The 23,373-nt window shown below is 36.6% G+C and overlaps 1 protein-coding gene across 3 annotated transcripts in view; it reads left to right on the forward strand.

Moving 5' to 3' along the window:
- The first annotated feature begins 798 nt into the window (after positions 1-798).
- exd3 (exonuclease 3'-5' domain containing 3) overlaps positions 799-23,373 on the forward strand; it is a 50,995-nt gene continuing 28,420 nt past the window's right edge. The window contains exons 1-18 of one of the 3 annotated variants that reach the window (XM_042732241.1): positions 799-1,075; positions 5,037-5,106; positions 7,827-7,891; positions 8,596-8,943; positions 13,163-13,216; positions 13,308-13,447; positions 14,374-14,480; positions 14,573-14,646; positions 15,838-15,876; positions 15,957-16,126; positions 16,367-16,517; positions 16,688-16,886; positions 17,036-17,145; positions 17,258-17,435; positions 17,521-17,684; positions 18,156-18,356; positions 18,906-18,959; positions 19,139-19,270. In XM_042732241.1, coding sequence (XP_042588175.1) covers positions 1,001-1,075; positions 5,037-5,106; positions 7,827-7,891; positions 8,596-8,943; positions 13,163-13,216; positions 13,308-13,447; positions 14,374-14,480; positions 14,573-14,646; positions 15,838-15,876; positions 15,957-16,126; positions 16,367-16,517; positions 16,688-16,886; positions 17,036-17,145; positions 17,258-17,435; positions 17,521-17,684; positions 18,156-18,356; positions 18,906-18,959; positions 19,139-19,270 — 2,331 coding nt within the window. In that variant the 5' untranslated portion in view covers positions 799-1,000. Of the gene's footprint in view, positions 1,119-4,316; positions 4,579-5,036; positions 5,107-7,826; positions 7,892-8,595; positions 8,944-13,162; positions 13,217-13,307; positions 13,448-14,373; positions 14,481-14,572; positions 14,647-15,837; positions 15,877-15,956; positions 16,127-16,366; positions 16,518-16,687; positions 16,887-17,035; positions 17,146-17,257; positions 17,436-17,520; positions 17,685-18,155; positions 18,357-18,905; positions 18,960-19,138; positions 19,271-23,373 lie in introns of those variants that run through there. The other 2 variants (XM_042732243.1, XM_042732242.1) reach the window with 2 other exon arrangements.

The following is a 23,373-nucleotide window of genomic DNA, read 5'->3' on the forward strand; positions in this document are numbered from 1 at the left end:
AATTTTTTTATGTTTTCGTATTTGGTTGCGAAAATATAACAAAATGTATATATAAAAAACTAATTCTTTATTTTTAAATAATTAGTTTAAGATAATAATAAGTGTAATGTGTATATTTATTATGTATAAATACAAACACATGCATGCATATATTTAGGAAAAATACATTGTTTATATATTAAATATATTTGTATATAATATAAAATATTATTATATAAGTATATAAATTTATATACATGTAAATATTTTCAAAATATATACTGTATGTGTGTGCATTTATATATACACATAATAAATATACACAGTACACGTACATATATTATGTAAACAATAACTTTTATTTTGATGTGATTAATCATTTGACAGCACTATTATTACTATTATAATATTATTCAACATTTTAAGACTTAATATTATTATATTTTATAACATTCCAGGACTTAATAAATAAATAAAGGTAAGAAAATTAACTAAAGTTTAAGTACGGGTAAACTTTAAACTAAAAAAAAAAGTTAAAATCTTTATAATTTACTACTGCACATAAATCAAATATAATTTTGCATTGTAGTTTACGAATGTAGCATTGTTTTTATGATTACAATAGGCCTATAATAGTCTAATAATATTTTATTACTGTGTTAATTGACGAATGTAGTTTTAGATGTATTGTTTTTGAAAACGAAATCAGCCTGTACATCTAAATCAGTCCGTGGCTTCTTTAAAATGATTTTTAAACGTGTTGCTGTATAAGACGCGCTCGCTGGATCAGTAGATGGCGCCACAACAACTCCGTTCCGCTGTTGAGTTGTCATTTCATCACGCTAGACTCGTTGTGTCCTTTAAAAATAAAACTATTACTGTCGCATAATTAATTTTAGGTCGCGTAATTATAGCACACGGACAGCCGTTTTGCCTCTGCACTAAATTTAAAGCATTTCCAGCGTGAGAATATTCGCGTGTCACAGCGTCAAATGTCTATAACAAACGTTCCCCGAGTTTAATGGTTCCGCCCGGATATATAGAAAGATTTATCCAACATACATTTTCCTCGGAGGCTGACGTCAACGTTATTTTGGTAAGTTGAATAGTCTTAATTAACACCGACTCAGTCAGAACGTGTGAGTATAATTGTTTTGTTGTTAACACGAGTAGTTGTCCGCTAGCTGATGTCTGTGGAAAAGCACACTAGTGTTTTAATGCTAGCACGCGTTGACATTAGCCGCTTCACTCTGATATTCATGGTTTCTGATGCTGAACTTAATTTGAATGTTCTCGTTTCTAAATATAGAAATGATGTCTCTTTATTCGACGCTTTAAAGTTAATGTGAAAGATTTTAATTAGTTATTTTATTCTTAGCAAAAGTCATTCAAGTTCCTTCCCAGGCGGTGCTTTGCGCTGTAGCTCCCGGTTTAATCTCTCTAAAGTTAAACATCGTGCAAACAGTGTATTTACTCAGAATGTGCTGGAACTGTCCTGTCTAATGGTATTGATATCGTACAGTAAATATCAAGCAATACGTTTGGTTAAAAGCGTGATTATGTAAAGAGACGAGAGTGTAACTGAGGAATAACGGGCTGCGCGCGTCCTGACGCGGCTGCTGGTCGCGTGCCGCTATTGTCTGCGTCACTCACGCGCTCTCTGAACAATGAAAGCGCGAGCTGACGCCAATCGAGCGAAGCGTCCCGCGGCTAAAGTCACACACACAGACACGAGTTCTGTGTCAGTAATTTGGATGAACCGTCTCATAATAATGTAACATGATTTATAATTAAAGACAAGTCCCCCCAATAATTAAAAGTGGCCAAACTAGCTTAAATGGTGTTCAAGTTTCATGGATATAAATGGGTTCAGTACTGTAAAAAAAAAAAAAAAAAAAAACTTAATAATATGACAAACCAAGCCTTGTGCATTATAGTGAATAATATTTAGAGATTTTTAGAGTTGGTCTGATACTTTTATCTCAAACGGTGTCAGAGATTAATTAATTTAAGTGGGTACAGTATATAAAACATATGCAAAATATGGATACTGTACTGTATATAAAAACAATAAAGGCATTATCTGAAAAACAAAGCCTTGTGCATTATTGGTAATATTATTTAGAGATTTTTACAGTTGGTTTGATAGGCTACCTTTATCTCAAATAGTGTCAGAGTTTAATTAATTTAAGTGGGTACAGTATATGAAAAATATGGATTCAGTACTGTATATAAAAACATTAAAGGCATAATCTGAAAAACCAAGCCTTGTGCATAATAGGGAATAATATTCTGAATATTTAACAGTTGGTTTCATACCTTTAGATCAAATGGTGTTGTCGTTTAATGGATTTATATTATTGCTTACATTTAAAGTTGTAAAATTATTATAAAACGGTAATTCAAAAAACGGTGCTCTGTGCAATAACAGGGATGTTTTTCTGAACATTGTAGTATTGGTTTTATATTATAATGTCACATAGTTAAATTGTTTAATTAATTTAAATGTTTAATTTAAAAAAAAAAAATCCTAGAAATTAAGCCTTTAAGTGCAGTGTAAAGAGCATATATTTATGACTATCTGAGTTAGTTTGGGCTCAAAACATAACATTCACAAAGAGTTTAATTGGCAAAAAAAAATAACGAATGTCTAATGAATGTCAAACTAACTTTACCACCGTACAGCGATCCCATAGACTGTAATAAAAGAGCCATCCAGTATCAAAGATATTTTATTAATAAAAGTCACGGGACAGCGGGCCATACACAACAAGCTTCTCTGCTCTGATTCATGTGTGCGAGTGTGTGTGTGTGTGCGTGTGTGTGTGTGTATGCGTCAAGTGCCACAGTAATATAGCTTTTTTTATGCACTGCCGTACAAAATCAGTTAGATTTTTAATGATTGATGAGTCTCTTATGCTCATCAAGGCTGTATTTGTTTGATCAAAAATACAGAAAAACCCCAGTAATACTGTGAAATATTAAATATTGGTTTCCTATTTTAATATAGTTTAAAATGTAATTTATTTCTGTGACGCAGCACTGAATTTTCAGCATCATTACTTCAGTCATCAGTGTCACATGATCTTCAGAAATCATTCTAATATACTGATTTATTATTAGTGTTGGAGACAGTTGTGCTGCTTCAAGGTTTTTTTTTTTTTTTTTAACTGATATTATTTTTTTTTTTTTTTGGAGTTTGATATTACAGCATTTATTTAAAATTAAAATTGTTTCTAACAATATGAGTCTTTACTATCACTACATCCTTGATGAATAAAAGTAGTATTCATTACCTTCAAAAAAAAAAAGAAAAAAATGTACTGACTCAACTTTTGAACGGTAGTGTATATTGTAAAACAAGATTTCCATTTTGAATAAATGCTGTTTTTTATTTTTTATTTTATATTCATAAAAGAAAAAAGTATTGGAGGTTCCAAAAAACAGCATGATCTGAAGGATCACGTGACTGAAGACTGGAGTAATGATGCTGAAAACTCAGCTTTGAACACAGGAATAAATTACATTTTAATATATTACAGTAGAAACTGTTAAAATTGCAATAATATTTCACAAAATAACAGGGTTTTCTGTTTTTTTTGTTTTTTGTTTTTTATCAAATAAATACAGCCTTGATGAGCACAAGAAACTTTGGTAAAAAATAATAAAAATCTTATGATCCCAAACTTTTGAACGGTAGTTAATATATATACAAAATATGCTATTTTGACATTTTAATGGTGAATGTTTTTTAAAGTAAAAATGTAAGTAAGTTTATATATATATATATATATATATATATATATATATATATATATATATATATATATATATATATATATATAAAATTAAGAATTATTTATTTACATATTTTGTATATAACTTTTGTCATATAATTAAATTTTTTTTAGTATTATATTTGTATTTTTTTTTTATATAAGGTTTGTATTTTTTTTGTAAAATTTGTTGTATAATTAGTTTTTTTTTTATATAGGTTTTTTTTCTTTAGAAAAACATTTTATTTCACAACATGTATACTTCACAACATTCCAAAGCATAATGTCATACAATACTTAATTACGTTAGAAAAGAAAGTACAACATTTTTTAAGTATTAAAGGTAAAAACAAAACAAGAGCTTTCAATTATAATGTAGTGCAGTAAAAATGACAACATCATGCTTTGGAATGTAGTGAAGTAGAAGTTTTACAAAGAAAACCACTAAAGTAAAGTTAGTTTTTGAATTTGTTTGAGTGATATTTTTTGAATTTACTTGAGTAAGCAGGATTTGATGCTTGATGCTGTGTGAGGGGTCTCTGTGTCCACTAGATGTCAGTGAAGCCCAGAGGAGAGGAGCGAGAGCTTCCCTGAGACTGCTGAGAGAAACAGTCCAGACTCCAGACCAAAAAAACATCCTCAAAAGCATGCGGCCTAGCCAGCTGGCAGGCTGCTGTTCCCACAGGGAGGGAGACGTGTTTGTGTGTGAGACACTCAGACGTGTTCATGTGGGGACCGACACCTGAGGCACTTGTTGCTCAACACCAATCACTTCAACAAACTAGGAAAAAAGCTGTGTTATATGTTTCCTCATAATTAGAAGGTAAATCTTAGCCCTGAAGCATTGCGAATACAATAGGGAACGATATATAACACTTTTTTTGTGAGTAAACTGTTGCTGACTTTGGGAAAAGCTGCCTGAGAATGTGTGAGAACTCACTGAAACCACTCACACGTCGAGCAACATTAAGAGCAGCTGCCAAACTGCATTTTTGGGGATTGCTACATGGGGGAAAAAACCATTTTAATTTTACACTCATTTGTTTGAGGTCATCTAGCAAGCCCTGCTGTGACTTCCCAGCCTGAGAGCCATTCTGAGAGAGTGTTTCGGCTATAAACCGGTGATGAATGTTATTAAAATCCACCGGGCAGAAGAATTATGCAATGGTAGACGTGTTAGAGTCTCTTAAGCATGTTGCAGCCTGTTAAGTAGATCTGTGTTGGGAATCAGTTTTTCCATGAATTTTACAATCATAACAATGATTGGGTTCTTTGGTGCAGGGTTTGGAAGCGTGGAGTCCAGACAGCGCCACCTGGTGTATAAGAATGAGCCTGCAAGGACAATCAAAAGGTACATTTCAAACATCATTCGACTCTTGGATACTCTTTATTAAACATTGTGCTAATGCTAGCATGATTATTACTGACTCAGTCCTAGGAACAGCTGTTAGAACGAATATGAAAACAAATGGGATACAAATATACATGTGCCATTTATTGGTTAGTGGCTGTTATTTTATTTATTTTAAATATATATTCATTTATGCTACTTTTCAGAGGTTTGGGAGTCAGTAAGTTTTTTTTTTTTTTTTATTTATTCAAAAATTAATACTTTTATTCTTCAAGGTCACAAAAGCCTTATCATTACAGGCAGTAAAGACATTTTTAATGTTCAAAAATATTCCCAATTAAATAAATGCTGTTCTTTTGAGCTTTATATTAATCAAAAAAAAAAAATAGAATCAGATTTTAAAAAATTAATAATAAAATTTTTTTTACAATTGATTAAAATTTGTTTTTTTTATTGATTAGAGTATGATATTTTTATTGAGCAGGAGATCATCGTATTTGAATGATTTATGTATTTTTTTATTTTGTGTTTATTAGGTTTTTTAAAATTTATTTATGTTTTTAATATATTTTTAATCAAATAATTGTAGCCTTCAAAAACTTTACAATTTAATTGTGGAAATTTACTGTATGTTATAATGTGGTTGTGATGCTTAAATCCACTTGTTGCATCTTAAATAATTAATAATATTGTTTTTATTGTTATTATTTAAATTTTTAGAGTTCTGTAATTTAAACAAAATAATATAGAAATGTAATATTGTCTATTTATCAGTTGATGGTCATAATATGAAAATAATTATTAATCTATCAGTATCAGCCATAAATTGAATATTTATGCATCCCTACATCAAAATTGTCCCCTTTTACTTTCTTAATACATGATCCTAGTCTTATTGTGAACAATTATTGGTGCACAATATTTCATAATAAAAGCTTTCATTAAAAAAACCTAATTTGCTCCATTTCTTTTTCGGCTCACATCACCAAGCCCACTTATTTTTTAACCACTCATCATATCAAGACTGCATTTTCCTATCCGATCGGATCCTGATGGATGAAGCAACTGCTGTAATAACAATAACAATGACCTTAGCATTGGCTTAGCGAAGTCAACATCATCACAGCCAATTTTGCACATTCAAAAAATGTAATAATCCACTCGATTAAAGAGTTGTAGTGTAGTTTCTGCTTGTTTCTCGGGTCTTTCGCTCCACGATTGGATGCAATACATGAAATGGACTTCTGTAAGTACATACCTGTCTCCCTCAACAACAATCTCACTTTTCAAACTTCCCATTGACTAGCTGCATAGTCTACATTCCTTAATGTCCTTCCGCCCCACTTTCCTCCCATGCCTGGAGAAGAATGAGGTTAGGGTGGAGTAGAGACAAAGACCAGAGAATATAATGTGTTTGTGTGTCATCGCGCTTATATGCGTTCGCTGTGCCGCCGCACCGATCACGGAAAGCTCGCTTATGGGAAAAGACTATCCTAAATAATTTTTAAGCTCATGAAGGAAGGGTTGTGGGCAAATCCGATGATCTCCATGCAGCCTTATGGGACGAGGGGGTGGGCCCTTTGCACCACTTTCCCAGGCTGGATTTTTTACAATGTGACCACCGTGTTGCCCTTTCCGAGGGAAATCCGAGACAAACACGAAGACGGGGGGGACAGGAAAACTAGCCCTGGGAAGAAGGAGAGGCTAGGAGAAGGAAGGTGTTGGCCACACAGCATGAGAGAGGCTGTTGCTTTCAGGGCTCCTCAAAGGAGCGTATACCTCCCCTCCGTTACCCCATTGTCACCGGCCTGTCCTGTCTCGCCCCCGCCTTCCTCCTCAAAAAATGGCTCATCTTCTCAGAGTTTTGTGGCCTGGAATCACTGCCCGAAATACAAAGCCCCAACAAATCACACACAACAGTAGACTCCTCCTTTCTTTCCCTGTTACGCATATTAAATGTTAATTTTCTGGCCCTTTTTGCTCAATTCAAATGCGGTGTGAAGTATCCACATGTAACAATGGCTGACTGGGAAAAAAGAGTCAAGGAGTGCATCACAATGGAAGTAAAATAGTTAAGCCTGTATCCCGGATTTAAAGGGAAAAGTTGGTAAAGTCTTATAGTGGCGGGAAAAGTGAATACGAAAATGAAACATTCATGCATTCCTGGCCTTATTAATGTTTCATTGGTGCATTTTACTGAAGGAAAAAAAAGTGTTTGCAACCGTTATCAAAATGTAATGCCTTTCATTTTCAGCTGTCATTACTGATTTTTCAACCAGTTTTCTACAACTATATAGAAACCACTTTTTATGGTCAAACCAGTCAGGTTTTACTTGTTGAAATAAGGTCATATTGTGGAAAGAGAGTTTGCAACTGCATTTGGACTTTGAACTGTTTAACCTGTGGAAATAGCAGGCAGTCCCACTCCAAATTCACTTGAGTGGATGAGCCTTTTAGATATAAATTAAAATATATCTTGATTTAAAAAAAAAAAAAAAAAAAACTTTGAATTGGAAAGTGATTGAGAATAATGAGCAATGACATTTTGAGCTGTGGTGCTGATATGGGAAAAACAAGTTTGAGTCCGGCCTGCAACGCTTTTATAAAAACTGGTCAAACGTTGCCAAATGCAGTACAGTGAGCGTGAGAATTTGTGAGGTGGAGTGAAAACAGACTGAATGTGACTGTGTGTAACCCTGCTGTCATGTGTGCTGCCCCAGGTGTTGACCTGCCTGCCCTGCAGGAGCACCTCTGCGGCCTGTGGAGCAGGAAAGAGCAGGAGGAGGTGAGAAACAGATGTAATTATACTCCAGCTGAGCGTGTGAGCGTCTCATTAGAGGTGAGACGCTCGTGATAAGATCACATGAGAGAGAGGCCTAGCCAACCACTTTCTCACAATCCAATTTTTAGGACATACTCAATACTTTTCAAAGACCCCTGCATTTAAAATGTGCCCCACCCTCCAGGTTTCAGTTGCTCCTTTAGCCCTTATGAGGATAATTTAGACTTTAAATGCAATAATCAGAGTTGTAACCACATTGAATTAATAGAATGATTGCAAGTTGAGTTCTGTCGTTTGCATTTATGGTATAATGTCTATGACCACAGAAAATTATTTTAACTTGTCCCTCAGTTCATTGCATATTTTTTTTTTTTAAGGGACATGTTAAAACGTTTTAGTTTAAATAGTCATTCCTCCGGTTTCACAGACAAGGCTTAAGGCTAGTCCCAGACTAAAATGCATGTTTGAGCTGTCTCAACTGAAAATATCTTTCTTTGAAGCATCTTAAAATAAATAAGTGCCATTGTTCTGTCTCAAGATGCACACCTGTAACATTTCTTCTAAGGCATTTTTATAAAAGCTGCTTAAATACCTTAGTTTAACTAAGGCCTAGTCCTGGCTTAAGCTAAGCCCCGTCTGTGATTATATCACAAATACTGTTGATGGCGCTTAATTTATATGAAATATTTTATTTTATTTTATTTCAGCTGCGGCAGTTTTTAAAGAGCAGTTTCACGCAGATGCAGGAGCCCTTGGCTGGTCTGCTGGGCTTCCTGGAGGGCTGCCTTACCGTCCAGAGGGGCAAGTCCAGCACGCTGCACCAGTTCATTCTCTCAGAGTTTATGCGCTGGAGGACCAGTAATCCCCAGGCCAGTCTGAATGGCCTGAGGGAAGAAGAGAGACTGCGTTTGCAGAAGAAAGCCCTGGGGCTCCTCACAGACTCTCATCCCGGGTACATGGACCCCCTGCTGGAGATTTATCAGCTGAGCTCACTGAAAAGACCAGTGCTGCTGGAACATGTGGACTTCCTGCATGACTGCTGCTGCTTCAAAGAGGTGAGAGGAAGTCGTCACCAGCTGAGTGACACTTTTACAATATCTTCCAATACAGTGATATAGGAAAAAGACAATAGTTGCTAGTATTTGAAAAATATAGCAAGGTCAGCTATGGGCAATATTTATTTATTTATTTGAATAAAATTTGTTTTATTTATTTTATTTTATTCTTTTGTTTTTTGGACAAAATTCTGAGGTCACATATTCTAATTTCAAATATTTTTGTGTGAATTTTGAGTGACTGTCTAAAAAAAAAAAAGAAAAGTCATATTTGCTGTCATTAAATGCAGGAATCAAAATTATGTCTAGGTCAGATTGCACCCCCCAAATCAATCAAACAAACAAATAAATATGTTTTTCTTTTTTTAAAAAAAATATTATTATTATTTTTTGCTGTTTTTTTTTTTTTTTTGTATTATTTTTTTACGACAATTAAATAACAAAGAAAAAAAAATTATATAATATTTACTATCACTAAATGCAGGAATCAAAATTTTGTTCAGGTCACATAGCACCCCAAAATAAAAAAAAAATAATTTAATTAAATTTAATTTTTTTTTGATAATTTATTAAAATTGTTTTATTTAAATTCGGGTTTCTAATTTTTGTTTTTTTTTGTTAGCACCCCAAAATATAAAAACATGAATCTACTCCAAGTAAAATTAGGCTTTTTAATCTTTTTTTTTATTAGCATGTATTACTTATTTTTTAAATTATGAACTGAATTATTATTTTATTATGAATATAATATGTATTACTTATTTTTTAAATTATGAACTGAATATGCAGAGTACAAGTACAGAGCTAATGAAATGCAGTTAGCATCTAACCAGAATGTGCAAGAATATAGGTTTTATATACATAAAAAGTGCAAAATAAGTGAAGCTATGATTTACAGAATGTACAGTGGGGTTGCTATATAAAGTATTGAGCAGAGTTTATACAGAATATAAATAGGAATGCAGTGTAGGATTGCATGTACATTATGAACAGAGCAATGTAGGATTATATATACACATTATGAACAGCAGCATCGTGAGAACAGTGGTAATAAATACAGTTGGATGAGTGTGCAAAAGTATTGTTAAAATGAATTCTATGCAAAAACAGTAGTGCAATTATATTTTTATAGAAAAGTTTACTGTGTCCTTTGTACAGTAACAACTAGTTTACAGTGCGATAACTAGAACAGTGTGCAGTATGTGCAAAATATGAGTAGTGCAAATACATGTATGTAAAGTACTTTGACCAGGTGCAGCAGTAATAAAGTACAGTAGGTGCCGGTTAGATTGGTGGTGTGGCGTTCAGAAGGGTCACGGCCCTCGGGGAAGAAGCTCTTCCTGAGCCTGCTAGTCCTAGAGCGTAGTGCTCCTGTAAACGTCTGCCGGATGGAAAGGAGAGTGAAAAGTCCATGGTTAGGGTGAGAGGCATCCTTGATGATGTTTCTTGCCCTGCCCAGACAGCGCTTTCTGATAGATGTTCTCAATGGAAGTTAACTGGGTGCCGGTGATCCGTTGAGCAGTTTTCACCACTCGCTGGAGTGCTTTTGCGGTCAGATGCGGAGCAATTGCTGTACCACACTGAGATGCAGGTTTGTGAGTATGCTCTCAATGGTACAGCGGTAGAATTCCACAAGGATCCTGGGACTCAGGTGAACTTTCTTAAGGCTCCGTAAGAAGTAAAGGCGCTTTGCTGTGCCTTTTGACCAGGGTGGAGGGTGTTATGGGACCAGGTGAGGTCATCAGAGATGTGGATGCCAAGGAACTTGAAAATTGACACCACGCTCCACTACAGCTCCGTTGATGTAGATGGGTGATTTGTGTGTGCATGACTCCTAGTCCGCCTGAAGTCCACAATGATCTCCTTTGTTTTCTGGGTGTTTAGTTCCAGATTGTTTGGTGGCACACCACACAGCTAGGTGCTGCACCTCATCCCTGTAGGCTGACTCATCGTCGTCCTTGATCAGACCTACCACCGTGGTGTCATCTGCAAATTTGATTATGGTGTTGGAGCCATAAACAGGAACGCAGTCATGGGTGAATAGGGGAGTACAGGAGAGGGCTCAGTACGCAGAGCCCTGTGGCACGCCGTTGGTGTTCAGGGTGATGATGATGAGGAGGAGAGGTTATCTAATTTAACAGACTGAGGTCTGTTAGTCAAAAAGTCAAGAAATCCAGTTGCAGGTGGATGTGCTGATTCCAAGCTGGCTGAGCTTGGAGAGATCAGCTTTGGGAGGGATTACAGTATTAAATGCATAACTGAAATCAATGAACAGCATTCTCACATGTGTGTTTTGACTGTCCAGGTGGGTGAGGGCAGAGTGTGAATTGCCGTTGAGATGGCGTCCTCTGTTGATCTATTGCAGCGATATAAGCAAATTGAAATGGGTCCTAGTGTACTGCAGGGAGACAGGATTTTTTAAGTGGGGATGCAATCAGCCTTTCAAAGCATTTAGCAATGATTTTGGGGTGAGTGCAACGGGACGGAAGTCGTTAGGTACCGAGGGAGTGGAGTGTTTCGGTTACTGGTACGATGGTGGAGGTTTTGAAGATAGTGGGGACAGTTGTGGGGGTTGGGCCAGTGACATATTGAAAATGTCCGTGAAGACCTCAGCCAGCTGCTCCGCACAGGCTTTAAGCACACGACCAGGTATTCCGTCAGGGCCAGCTGCCTTCCGTGCTTCACCTTACAGACAGAGTGGAGTAAACAGCTGAGGTGGAGAGTGTGAGGGGCAGGTTCACTGGATTGATGCTCAGCTTTGAGTGAGATCTCCTTATTATTTTTATCAAAACGAGCATAAAAGTGATTGAGCTCGTCAGGGAGGGAGGCAGTGCTGGAGGGGGGGGGCACAGTGTTTGGGTGGTTTGTAGTCTGTGATAGATTGTATGCCTTGCCACATACGCCCGGGGGTCTGAAGAATTGAAGTGTTCTTCAATCCTCTGTGTTTTATGTGCGAGTTTTGGCCTGGCAGATACCCTTCCTCAGGTTGGTTCTGGCTGAGCTGTAAGCCTCCCGGTCTCCAGACCTGAAGGCTGCAATCTCTTGCTTTGAGCAGGAGGCGAACCTCTCTGTTCATCCAGGGCTTCTGATTGGAGGAAAATTTTTATTTTTTTGTGTGGTCACTCTGCCCCACATATTGTTGATGTGCTCCAAGACAGAGTTGGTGTAAATGTCAATGTTAATTTGAGAGTCTGTGGTGGCTGGGCAGCAAACTCACTACAGTCTGTGTGCTGGAATTGATGTTGAAGAGTGGGAGTCAGCACCTTCCAGCCAGATTTTAACAGTCCTTATTGTAGGTTTCACACATTTGATGACTGGGGTATACATGGGGAGCAGGAACAAAGAGAGGTGGTCAGACTGACCCAGGTGGGGGAGGGGTGTGACTTTGTAGGGCATCAGCCACATTAGTCATAAAACGTGGTCCAATGTTTTATGTCCCCTTGTAGTGCAGGAGACATTTTGGTGAAATTTAGGGAGAACAGATCTTAAAGTGCAGTGATTAAAGTCCCCAGCAACAATAAAGGCTCCATCCGGGTGCAGGGTTTTGTAACTTGCTAATAGCAGCACAAAGTTTCTTTCATAGCCACGTTAGCATTAGCATCCGGAGGTACATAAACTGCAGCAGCAATAATGCAAGTAACTCACGTGGTAGATAGAATGGCCTGCACTTGATAATCAGGAACTCCAGATCACCAGAGCAGTAGGTATCAACAATGACAGAGTCTGTGCACCATGATTTGTTTACATAAATGCATACTCCACCACCCCTTGTTTTTACCAGAGGTTGCTGCTACTCTGTCAGCCCTGAAGAAAGAGCGTCCATCCATATGCACCACGCTGTTGGGGACATCGTTGCAGAGCCATGTTTCAGTGAAAAACATAACATTACAGTCCATAAGCCATTTCTTTTTGAGGGTCCAGATCTTTAGTTCGTCCATCTTGTTCATCATAGACCGTACATTGGCAAGGAAGATGCTGGGCAGAGCTGGTCGATGTGGATTTAGCCTAGCTTAGCACGCAGCCCTCCACGCATTCCAAGTCTTTAATAATATCTCCTTAAATCAGTTGAATTATTATTTTATTATGAATATGAAATATAATCAGTCTTTTCAATGACTAATAAGTGAAAATGCTTATATTTGGCAATAAAAATATAATATGAAGCAATATATTGTGCAACATAAGCTGTAATGACATGAAATGTTGTGTTTTATGGCAGGCGTTGATGTTCAGTGTCAAAGTGGAACTGCAGAAAGATCTGGACATGGAGAAGGTCAGTTCACACAGCTTGATGAATAGCTGGACCTTTACTGTTTTAAGCTGGACCGTCCGTCTCATTTCCGCTGTCCTGTGTGTGCTCTTAGATGTGTGTTCCTCTCATTCTGCTGGACAAGCTGTCTCTGGCGGAGCTGTATGTGCGTGACCTTCCTGACCTGCAGCAGCGTCTGGTCTCACTGCTGGACTCCTGGTGCGAGCCCAACTTCAACATGCAGGCACTGCTCAGGTGACCATTAAAGCACATCTAAATATTTTGAGATATGTATGCCATAGATATTGAATATTATTGAAAGTTTGCAAAATATAATGTTAAAATTTTAACACCCTGCCTATGCATTAATTTCATCTCTTTATAGTGTTAAGAGCTTTTAGGGAGAATGTGGCAAATATTTTAATTGTTTTAAGTTTTTTTAGTGTGATTGTGGAAAATATTTTATTTTTATTTAATGTTATAGTTATTAATGTTGTTTTAATATTAAAGTGTTATATCTTTTATTAATGTTATATATTTTATTTTATTACTTTTTTTTTATTATTATTTTTTTTTTATTATTATTAATTAAATATTATTTTTTATAATTTTTTCTATCATATTTAAATTTTTTATAAGGTGATTTTATGATGCTTGTTTTTAAGTGACATTTTTTATTTTTTATTGTTTTTGTGGTTGATTTTTTTGTAATTATTATTATTATTATTCAATAACAATAATAATTACCTGTTCTTTCATATGATGATTAATTTATGTAATTTATCATTCATCCAACTTCATATAAATTTTAGTGTTTTGATGACTTATTTTTACATAAGGAAAAGTTGAATTAATTAAACTTCATATAAATTTTAGTGTTAATAATATCTATGGTTCAATTTTTACATAAGAAAAAATTGAATTAATTAATAATGAAAAAAATATTTGTATTTCACTTGTGCAAAATTGTGTACAATTTATAAATATTTAAAAATCATTATTTTTCTTGTTATTATTGCTAATAATAATAGTCTGTTCTTTCATATTATAATACTCATCTATCCATCATTTTATCATTTTCATCTTTTCTATTAAACATTTTAGAGTTTTGATGCCTGATTCTGCAAAACTATGTACAATTAATAAACAATGCATAATATGTATTCACTGTGTGGTTTCAGTCAATACCCAAACGTGGTTCTCTCAAAACATCAGATGGACCAGATCCAGCCCAAGCTGCTCAGTAAACATGTGTTCAGACTCATGGAGAAATTCTGCATTGATCCAGGTGTGTGAGCGTTTCACTTCACGGCTGTGTGTAGGTTTATGAATGTGTGTATGAGATGTTTACACTGATCCCACGGGCTGTGTTTGCTACAGGTCTGTGCTCTAATTCTGTCTATAAGAGGAAGCTGGATTCACTGAGGTTTCTCATGTACAAAACCTTTGGCGAGGTGAGGAGGTTCCCTTTTTTCACAGCCATTTTTTTTCACATTAGCCAAAAATATGTAAAGGTGTCTTAGAAATCTACTCTTTGTATTCAGGTTAGATTCACTTCTGTGACCTTAATATATTTCAACTAGTGTAACTGTCAAGAAAGAATATGAAATAATTACCAAGCGTGAATAAGTTTTAATATATATCAACTATTTTTTATGTAGAGTGAGTATATGAAATAATTACCAAGCGTGAATAAATGGGAGTGTACATATCTTACTCATATATATATATTTTTTTATAAATGTTTTGTTTTTATATATTTTTTTAATTATTAATTTATAAATATTGTTATGGCTTTGGAGAGTCGCACCACTTGACATTTTACAACTTGCTTTGACGTTTTACTAACCTTGACTTAAAAGGTCAAATTGCCTGATATTTTAAGAGACTTAGGTTAGGGTTAGGGTTGACTTTATTGACCTTTGCACACAGTCATTAGGGTTTCAGGGGTTCCTCTCCATGATGTAGTTTCCTGTTTTATGGTTTTTGTGTCTGCATGTTGGTTGAACCACATGCCTTTGATTTTGTGGACAGGTTTTTAAAAAATCAATAATATAAATACCATGAATAATAATGATTAATATATAATGCTTAAATTGATAGTATTAAGATTAGTAATTAACTTTTAAAAATGAAATGTATTTTTTAGAATATTTATTATAATATTTCTGTAGCTTACTTATAATTTATAAATAATTAGTAAAGCATTTTTATTCAAATTTTACTCTTTTTCTAAAGAACCAATAATAAAAGATTATGCCAAGCAAATAAATAAATCAGTCAGTCAATCACCAAAAAATGATTTTGTTTGTTTATTATGACATGGCGGTTCTTTTATCCTGATAATAACAATAAATTAATAGATAGGATGGAAAATGAGTGTCATGTAATCAAATGTAACATCTTCTGTCTCTAAAATGACATGATGAACAATATAAAGCTAAAATAAATCCACTTTGGTGGGGAAAAAACATAAATGTTGTATTAGTTACTTATAAACCAATCAAATCTTGATTCATAAAATAAAGTCTCACCCTTTATTTACCACTAAATATTTTGTGTTTTCAGAAATCACATTACAGAGGTTAAAGTTTTAAGAACTGCAGTGATGTGTCTGCTTTGTTTTTTGTTTTTTTGTTTGACAGAAAAGCATGTCGGAAGAGAACTGGAGAGACCATGTTCAGGTAACACTAATTCTGTTTTAATTAAACACTTAAACATTTTAACTGAGTTTTTAAAAAGTGTGTGTGTGTTGTGATCTCAGGCCATGATTGAAGGCAATACAGAGCTCCAGATACAGTTGGTGCAGCTGTTGGTTAAACATTGCAGCCTCCAGACTGCTGCCCAGTGGGCTGCACATTACAACTTACCCAGAAACAGGCTTCCCCTAGGAGTCTGGGACAAAATTCAGAGCCTCTCCCGCAAGAAGCAGCTGTAAGTATTAAATCAAATGCACACATACACACACACACAAACAGACTTAAGAAACTATATTTGTGAAGTCCTCCCATAAATATTTCCATTCCAATAATAATAATATTTACTGTAACCCTCACACAAACCTTCTGACACAAGTCTGTTTTTGACACTGTTTGCGAAGATACTTTGGCTTACAAGCCAAAGTACACACACAACCATCAACCTCACAAGTATATTTCTGTCATCTTGTCATAGAGAGATGTGTTTTGTGAGCGGTCCACCCGAATCTTGGACACCTCTTCAGTCTGATATGCAAAAATACTACCAGCTGCCTCTGCCCAGAGAAAACGTCCTCTTTGTAGAGTCATTAGATGAAGTTGAGCTGTGCAGAGAAGCTGTTTTAAAGGTAACCCTTTGCTACTGTACCTTTAAGACCTCTGTTATGATTGGCTTACCTCTGGGTATTGATGTAGTTTGTATTTTCACATTAATTTTAATTAGGCTATTTCTGAAGAACAAGGAAGACCCTGTTTTGCATTAAATGTCTTCTGTAACTCTCTTCTCATTCTTCATCAGCCTGGTTGTGTGGTGGGAATAGACATGGAATGGAGAGCCGGTTTTGGCACAGTATCCTCTCAGCGTGTGGCTCTGATCCAGCTGGCCGTACAGGAACGGGTGTTTCTGTTAGACCTTTGTGCTCACGCCATTAGCCACCACAGCACCACAGTGAACTTCATCAGAGCTCTGCTTTCAGACAAGAACATCCTCAAACTGGGTAGGAAAACTTAAGGCAAATCAAGCCACCGAATTTCTGATGTTCTTCATATTTCTTGTGTTAGTAAACTGTGGGTTGGCTATCAGGAAAGACATGGTAACTCTGTCGTCATCTTTGGAAAGCATTGCTAGCTGTATGTGTGTGTCTAGGTTATGGGATGTCTGGAGACTTGCGGAGTCTGGTCAGCACGTGGCCTGAGCTCAGGGAAGAGCCAATGAAAATGGAAGGAGTTCTGGACCTGCTTCATGTCCATCAAGAGGTGCTGCTACAAATGACCCCCTAGCTAACCATTGCTGATTGGATATTCCCAACCATATTTTGATTTTAAAACCTATGCTGATTCTTTATACAATTGACTTCTGTTCCCCCAGCTTCAACGGTGCTGGTTGGGAAACAAAGGGTGTCGGTCAGTGGAAGTGAGTGAGGGACCAGCGGAGAAGGGCCTGAGTTTGCTAGTGCAGCAGATATTAGGAAAACCACTGAACAAAACAGAGCAACTCTCCAACTGGGAGCGCCGACCTCTCCGAACCAGCCAACTCCGCTATGCAGGTAACACACAATTCATGAGCAGTGGCATGACATTTTCAAACCTGGTCTCAATCTCTTTTTTGTGCCTTTTTTTTTTTTTTTTTAGCCACTGATGCATACTGCCTGCTAGATGTCTACCTCATCCTCTCCCGGGACCCAAAGGCATTTGGTTTGCCAGAGGACCTCCGCTCCATTCCCTCAGCCCAACTGGCCAAGAGCCGTGAGGAGAAGAAACCTAAAGAGAAGAACAAGCAGTCTAAAAGAAGAGAGGTCAGTCCACTGGTCTCTTACTGTGCTTTTTATGAGCCTGTAGTCCTGAAAATTGCTCTGTTGTCATAGTTACTGTCATAAAATTCAATATAAAAGTAGCTGAGAACATGTGGAGTTTTTATGGTGAAAAAATATAGGAGTGCAACTAAAAATGTGGCAAACATTCAAAATGGTTTATTTTTTTGTGGGGTTTTTGTCATTAGTCACTTTGTGTATTATTAGATTATATATAGTAATTTTCCCATTTATTTTATAAAGCTGCTGCATATTTAATGCATAATTTATAATTAACTTTAAAGAAATATGGAAAAAATTGAAGTTTTGTGACAGGCCCTGTAATACTGTTTGGCCTGGCCAAAATTTTTTCTTGATGCATTATATTGGATCACAATCTTTAGAGCAGTTTAGGTTATTGAAAGGTCAAATAATATAATTTTCACCAATGATTTTGTGGTGTGTTTTAATCTTTAGGCTCGGCAGAAGGCGAGTGAGCCCCACTCTATGGATGACTGTTTAAAGATGACTTCGGAGTATAAAGGGCCCACTATCACGCCACCAGAGCTGCGAGTGGTCTGTGATAACATGCTACAGGGTCTGGGACGTTTTTTGCGCTGTCTGGGGGTGGACGTCAAGATGCTAGAAAACACAGATGACCATAAAGTAGCAGCAGAGGTGAGACAATCAGTCACCCGCTGTTGACATTTGACACAACCACTTTAGTTAAATTTCATTTTTAAACTTAATAGGTCTTTATAAGATGGTCCTCAGTTGTCTCAGATCATATTTAGAAATAATAATTAACTAAAAATCTGAGTGGACCTTGATGGCATGTGATGTCCCTCAGGGCTCGATCCTTGGACCTTTGATGTTTAACCTGTATATGCCCACAAAAGGCCAAATAATGCAAAAAAACAGAAATGTCTACCAAAGTAAGGCTCCCAGATGTACGTACAGTCGTGCTATCGTCAAGTATCTACAGCCCCATAGAGTCTCCTACAGTTAAATAAAGAATTGTTATATTCAGCTGCAAATAAATTTAAGGAAAATTCCTTCTAAAGTTTAAAGACTTTATTGGTGTGCTCTTTCATATAAATCTCTGTATTAGTAGTTGTGTCAAAGCACAAATAAATAACTCTATTATTATCTGAAAAAAAAGTAATGGAATTAATTTATTGTTAAGTAAGTAATGTACTTGCAGTCATGTTATGTTCTCTCCTCCAGCTGGCTCGTGCTGAAGGTCGTGTCATCCTCACTGCTGGTCAGCCCTACCAAACAGTAAGTGTGTCTGAGTTGTTGAGAGACATGCAAACTCAGTAAGCTGTCTTGCATCCTACTGCCTACATAGGTAGTTTATCTCTGTAGGCAGCTTAATAGGTTTTAGTACAGAGCCCTAGTCTGCTTACCAAAAAACCTGTGCAGTGACTTTGTGTGTATGTGTGTGTCTGTGTGTATAGTTACGCTCACAGGTCGGAGAGGGCCGCTGCCTGACTCTGGACTGCTCAGAAAAGGCACGTGACCAGGCCGTGCACGTTCTCAGACATTTCCACGTCCACCTCACCCCTGCAGACATTTTCAGTCGATGCCAGGTTAGTTGTGCATGCCTGTAAACAAGCACATAAGTGTGCATCTCTTACGTGTTATCACCAGAACAGAAACATCGTCCTCTTTAAAAGAAATGCATTTATCAATTCAATCAATATTAAAAGGAAAGAAAAAAGGAAAACATTCTTAATTGATCTCTTGATAGTGGCTTATACCACAAAAAGTTGCACTGACATTGCAAGCAAACACTAGGAACCTTTAGAGTAGTGGAACAGTCATGCACAAAATAGTGGAACAAGGTTTGTTTTTAAAGATCTTACAGGATAAACAACCAGTGTTTTGCATCATGAATTCTGTATGTCGGTATCATTTTGGAATTACATTGTGACTTTAAATTGAATAGTGAGATACCTAAACATTTGCACTGAAATATCCCCTGTCTTAAGACATTTGTGTCTTATCTGCAGACATAAGGGTTGTGAGTCCGGAAGGAAGCTTAAGGCGATAGAGGGCTTCTCTGGTGACACTTCTCCTGTGAATCATTGGCTTGATGTGCCACTGCTGTTTTCAGTAGAACATGCGCAGGAGGAACTTTCTTCAGGCATTTCCTCTCACATAAGTGATGATCGGAATTCAGACAATGGATGCAGATAAGGAAATAAGCAATTACCAGAGGGATATAGAAATAACATAAGACAAACAGAAAGAAAGAGTAAGGACAAAAAAGTACCCTAGTCATCATTAGCACTGATATGGTTATTAGGATGTCAGTAGATCATTGGTAGTTCATGTCAAAAGGTTTGATAGGCTAAAAAAAAAAAAATCATAAGTGAGATCACCTTGAAACATCACATCACACCTTTGTCCAGAAAACCACATGGCATGTAGTGTCCCTCAGGGCTCGGTTATTGGACCTTTGTTATTTAATCTGTATATGCCCAAAACAAGGCTAAATAGTGCATTACAGAAGAGCATACCATGGGTAGACTGCCATATCTACAGAGCACTGTTGTTGCTAGGGTATTCATGGTGGTTGCTACTGGCTAAATGCTTACTAGTTAAAGTCAAAAATGTTTCTATGGTACGCTAAAATCACAAGAGAGATTGCTTTGAAACATCACAACACACTTCTCTCCAAAAAACCATATAGCATGTGGTGTCCCTCAGGGCTCTATCATTGGACCTTTGCTGTTTAACCTTTGTATGCCCAAACAAGGCTAAATAATGCAAAATAACAAAAGACCATACCATAGGTAGGCAGCCAGATCTACCTAGCGCTTTTGTTACTAGGGTTTTCTTGGTGGTTGCTGGCTTATAGCTTACTAGTTCAAGTCAAAAGAGCTTTATGACAGACTAAAAGTATGAAGAAGATTGCTTAGAAACGTCACAATAGAACTCTTCTCAGAAAACCACATGATTTAAGGTATCAATCATGTCCATAGCACAAACAGGATGGGTTATTATGTGTTGAAATATAATAAATGTGGTTAGGTTTGTTAGAAATAAGATCTTTAGTAAAAGTGATCCTTTCTCTAGCAAACACTGACTAATAGGTGAATAAGTGGAAGGTGGAAGGTTGATGGGAAAGGAGACTATGAGAAGAGAGAGCCTTGCAAGAGAGGACAGGCAGAAAGATGTAGTGAGAGATAACAGAGGAAGAACAAAGGGATAAACAGACTAGGGTGTGAGATAACGGGAGAGATGGATGCAGATATGTGCTTGACTCATTCCTGCTGTAATACCTGATCTCCATTAGAGCTGCACCTCCGGCTCCATTGCAGGTCTCCATTTGTTTACTACCTGCGATTGTAGGATTCAAGAGCACAGTAAAATGGGTTAACATTGCCAGTAAGATTGTTTTAATATCTTTGAAAGAAGTCTTTTATGCTCGCCAAGGTTGCATTAATTTGATTAAAATATGAAATAAAAAAATACAATTTAAAATGAATTTTGTATTTGAGTATATTTAAACATGTGATTTATTCCTGTGATGGTAAAACTGAATTTATGAGACGGATAGTTCCAGTCCTTGATTCTGATTGGTTGAGCCGCGTTCGAAGCTGTTGTAAATTACGTACAAACATACCCTTTGTTTACTTCTGTGTTGCTCGGCAACCACTTTGTTGGAACCACAACTGTTTCTGAGGAACTACATTGTTTGGTGAAAGAATACCGGTTTTATTAATCTCATAACACTTTATTTGCTCTGTTTTATTCTGTGAAACCTTACTACGTATATGGAATAACCATTTTATAAAAGCAATAAGCCCTGTGAAGCCGTGGTTTACAGTGAATTTCTAACAGCTAAGGGGGTTTTAGGCACTCCGCTTATTGCTTTATTTCAGCCAGTCTTCAGTGTCACACCTATTTAAGACATTACACTACAAGCATACGTTAATGAGTATTTGATGTTTTTGTAAACCATTTACCCGGATAGACTATGCAGTCTACTCAGGGTTATTAAAGGGTTAATTAACACACAAATAGAAATTTTGTAATTTACTAATGTCAAATGTTGTTCTAATGACATTACAAACGTGTGACTTCCTTTGTTTCATGAAAAGCAAAAGGAGATGTTTAGCATTATGTTCACGCTGCTTTTTTCCATATGGATTACAGTTACATTTCCATAAATAAATAAAAGTAGGTCATAAGACTTGTGTATTCTTCTGAAGCCATACAGTAGCTCTGTGTTACACAGCGAAGTTTTAGTAATTCACAAAGAATATTGCCTTTTTGCCATATTCAAACTTGTTAAATCTGAACTCATTTAATTTATCAGAGGCAAAAAAGTGATGCAGCGAGTTTGAATATGCAAATGGGAATTGAATTGAACTGAATGGGATTTGAGAGCTGTTGTCAATAAATGATAACCTAGATTTCGGTCTGATCCTCACGTAGACTTGCATGGTTTTGAAAGACTGAACATAGCGCACAAGTCAAATGGACTAATTTTATGGTACTTTTATGGTGCCATTTGTTAAATTTTGGAGCTCAACATTGTTTATTTCCAATGCACTTTCATTGCAAAGAAAAGATCTGCATGGGGTCATATGCAGTCATATGGGTTTGGAACAACGTGAGGTTGAGTAAATGATGACAAAATTATAATTCTCTATGAACTATACCTTTACTAATACTTAATACTTGGCACGGCCTATTATTGTTTATGTCATAACGATTAAGCTGTTGATGTGACATCCTAAAACCTCAGTGACTGCGCAATTCTGCATGTATCATATGCCACACACCTCATAACAGCCAAAACCGTTTCTACCACACCAAGTTCACACCTATAGCCAGCGAGGACAGGAGAGCACAGAGATCTAGTACAGATGTGGGTTGTCTGAGCTCTACATGGGTGGTGGTTTCCCCAAATGTGTCAATTTTATGGCCACTTACCTTTCCTGAGTGGGTGGCTGGCGGCTCCCATCCGGATCTGTCACATTCCACCATTTGTTGCCTGAGGTTTCATCCACCTCCATGTGTTTGCCGAACAAAATGTACCAACAAAATGTGCTACAAAACAGAACGACAGCATTTTTAAGGTCTGAATGAGATGCACAAATAGGAATGTGGTGGCGAGGTTGAAATAAAGACTGTATGATGGCAGGCAAAGTGGAAGGGGGTTTTGGAGGTGCACCTCGGGGCTGGTATGTGGAAGCCCACCCATGCTAAGTTAACCCTTTTGTTATCTGATTGTAAAGTCCTTTGATTAACAGTGACTTGCCCCTCGGCTCTGTGAGAGACATTCCTGGAGCCCCCTGTGTGTTTGATTGTTTTTATTTTTAATTTGATCCCAGGTGTGGCCCATTGATGCCATAATCCCCTCTCTTTCTCTGTCTCTGTCTATCTCTCTCACTGCTTTATCAATGCTTCTTCCTGTGAATTCCTCTCTGTCCGGAACAGAATTAAGTCAGGATCAGGGCTAAGCTGAGTTCAAATGTGTGTCACCACAGTATCTAGAGCGCTAAATGGATTAGAGATCTGACTCGATCTGGTTTCTATTCCATAACATATTCATTAGAATGACTGTTAACACTTAATACAGACATACCAGTCAAAAGGTTAAACACACCTACTTATTCTTTATTATGACTGTTTACCACATTTTTGAATCATTATTGAAGTCATCAAAACTTTGAAA

Source organism: Cyprinus carpio, chromosome B10, assembly GCF_018340385.1.
Source record: "Cyprinus carpio isolate SPL01 chromosome B10, ASM1834038v1, whole genome shotgun sequence".
NCBI classification, from domain to species: Eukaryota; Metazoa; Chordata; class Actinopteri; order Cypriniformes; family Cyprinidae; genus Cyprinus; species Cyprinus carpio.